At 43.7% G+C, this 2645-nt stretch overlaps 1 protein-coding gene across 1 annotated transcript in view; it reads right to left on the bottom strand.

Annotated features, from left to right (window-relative positions):
- LAMC1 (laminin, gamma 1 (formerly LAMB2)) overlaps nucleotides 1-2645 on the bottom strand; it is a 168785-nt gene that overhangs the window by 22655 nt on the left and 143485 nt on the right. The window contains exons 14-16 of the mRNA XM_012639965.1: nucleotides 2220-2465; nucleotides 1597-1750; nucleotides 910-1052 (exon numbers count right to left, since the gene is read on the bottom strand). Of these exons, the coding sequence (XP_012495419.1) occupies nucleotides 910-1052; nucleotides 1597-1750; nucleotides 2220-2465 (543 nt within the window). The remainder of the gene's footprint in view (nucleotides 1-909; nucleotides 1053-1596; nucleotides 1751-2219; nucleotides 2466-2645) is intronic.

Below are 2645 nucleotides of genomic sequence, written 5' to 3' on the forward strand. Positions count from 1 at the left end.
GGCAGGAGGATCGCTTGAGCCCAGGAGTTTGAGGTTGCTGTGAGCTAGGATGACGCCACGGCACTCTAGCCCAGACAACACAGTGAGACTCTGTCTCAAAAAAAATAAATAAATAAACTTTAAAGTAAAATACGCATCCTCCTGGGGCGTATTTCATGTTACCCAGTAATTATACAAGTTATTAAACTAATCAGTGCCCTTTTTATGCACTTCAAGAATTCTTCTCTACCTTCTACCATCCCCACTGTTTAGTATTTCTCTAAGGAAATAGAAAACCCAAATGCTAATGCTTCTTTTGCATTATTTTATACTTTGTTTACTCATTTTTTTCTCTGAACTGAGTCAACAATTTATGCTACATTCCACAGAAGAAATGAAGAAATTCAGAAAGCAAAAAACCAGTCTGTTCTGAGGCCTAATTCCAGGCAATTGTTTACGCCAAGGAAAAGCAGATGTTTATATGTAACCGTATCAAAAGGGCCCCAAGGGTGGGAAGCAACTGCAGCCAGTAAGTCAACAAACACATTGTGAACGGAATCCTTCACTGTTTCATTATCTGCGCTAAGGATGTGATCAATAAAAAAGTTTCATCAAGCACAGTGGGAAAGCTCAGTAATCAAAGGGATACTTTGGCAAAATAAAAGATTGAAAAAAGGAAGAATCAGAAACACTATAAAAGAAAACATAAATAAGGTGGTTGCAAAGAAACCAGAGAAGCCCTTGATCACCAAAGTTTTAGAAAAAAATGGCATTCATTTCAATAAAGTGTCTACGATGACTCAGGTACTAGGTACAGACCTGACTGTAAGCCAGGTGGCTAGGCTGAGGCTGTCAAAGTCCTTTCTGGACTTATGACACTAACTGGAATTAGGGGAAGCCTAAGAGTTGTCTGCCACCAACACCCCTTACGTTTGCAGCCTTCAGGTCCAAACCCAAAGTGGTTGACCTCACAGCGTTCACAGTGCTGACCGGTGATGCCAGGCTGGCACTCACACTGGCCGTTGCGGATGTCACACTGCCCGTTGGTGGACCCCAGAGCATGGCAGTCACACCTGAAAATGAACACAGGACATTTCTCAGGGAAAAAAACCAGGCTTGAAGCAAAACTTTTTTTTCCAGCACAACACTGATGTAGTATGTACCAGAAAACTGGATGTTGAGGGTTATTAAGCCCCTGAGGTTCCAGTAATTTTCACGAGCACTATTCAGAATCTCTTCTTTTAACCTACTGCTACCAGTGGCTCTCCAACCTGGCACTGTATCAACACTGGCTAGCAGCTTTGAAAACAGGAATTCCCAGGCTACAGCCCTGGAGGGTTTGCTTCTAAGCACCCCAGAAAGGACCTGGTAGTCTGTATTTTTAAAATGCTGCTTGGGTGATTCCGACACAGCTGGGGCCACTGTGCTCCACTCCCTTCTTCCATTAGCTTAATTACAATCCTCCAGTACTGCCCCTAAAGGATGCCTGGCCTGTATTAGGCACTCAAATAATTTCTGAACAAAGTCAAGCCAACTATTAAGCACAACTTATGAAAATTCATTTCTTATAATACAAAAAAGCAAAGCCTGCTTCCACCAAAGGCACCGATGTCTCACCTCTCACAGCCCTGCCCGCTCTGCAGGTTGAAGAATCCAGGGTCGCAGGAGCCACAGTCCCGGCCGGTCACGTGAGGCAGACACTCGCACTGCCCGGTCACGGGGTTGCAGCTGCTCTGCTGCTTCGCCGTCCCATACGGATTGCAGTTGCAGGCTAAGGCAGGAAGACAGAGACAGCAAAAGACGCGAATCACCTGAGAGAAATACTAAAATATAAACAATTCAAACAGATTCTTTAGACTTGTGTTATGTAGTATGATAGCCACTGGTCACACATGGCTCCTGAGCACTTCAAATGTGGCTGGCTAGTCCGAGCTGAGATACGCTATACATGTGAGATATACACTGAATTCTGAAGACTTAGTGTGGAAAAAAGAACATACATTTCGTTAATAATTTTTTATTGATTACCAGTTGAAATAAGATGTTGGATATATTAGGCTAAGTAGAATGTATTAGAATTAACTTTACCGTTTCTTTTTATGTTTTTAATGTGGTGACTAGAAAAGTTTAAGTTGTGTAAGTGGTTTGCACTGAATACCTTTAACTATTTGAAGAGACACACACGAATTCTCAGAATAAAGGACTATAACTGTGACGGACTCTCATCGGCGGCTGATTACCTCTGCATTTGTCTGCTGGACTGGGAGCCAGGGGATTTCCAAAAAACCCATCTTTGCACCGGTCACAGTAGAAACCAGCAGTGTTATAGATGCACTTGAGGCATTCTCCGGTCAGGCGATTGCAGTTTCCCACCGCATTGGGATCGATGTTGTCATTGCACTGGCACAGGCGGCAAAGCCTCACAGGGCCGTTCCCACCTAGAGGGTCTCCAAAGTAGCCATCGTCACAGAGCTCGCATCTCTTACCTGGGGATGAGACAATCTGATGTCATGAAAGAAAGGTCTCAGACATTTCTGGAGCGGTATGACCACTAGTTAAAGACAGTCTACTCTATACTATTCAGCTTTAAGAAACAATGGTGACATAGCACCTCTTACATACTCCTGGATAGAGCTGGAACGCATTCTACTAAGTGAGGTATCCCA

This window comes from Propithecus coquereli, unplaced genomic scaffold (assembly GCF_000956105.1).
Source record: "Propithecus coquereli isolate 6110/MARCELLA unplaced genomic scaffold, Pcoq_1.0 Scaffold146, whole genome shotgun sequence".
Classification (NCBI taxonomy): domain Eukaryota; kingdom Metazoa; phylum Chordata; class Mammalia; order Primates; family Indriidae; genus Propithecus; species Propithecus coquereli.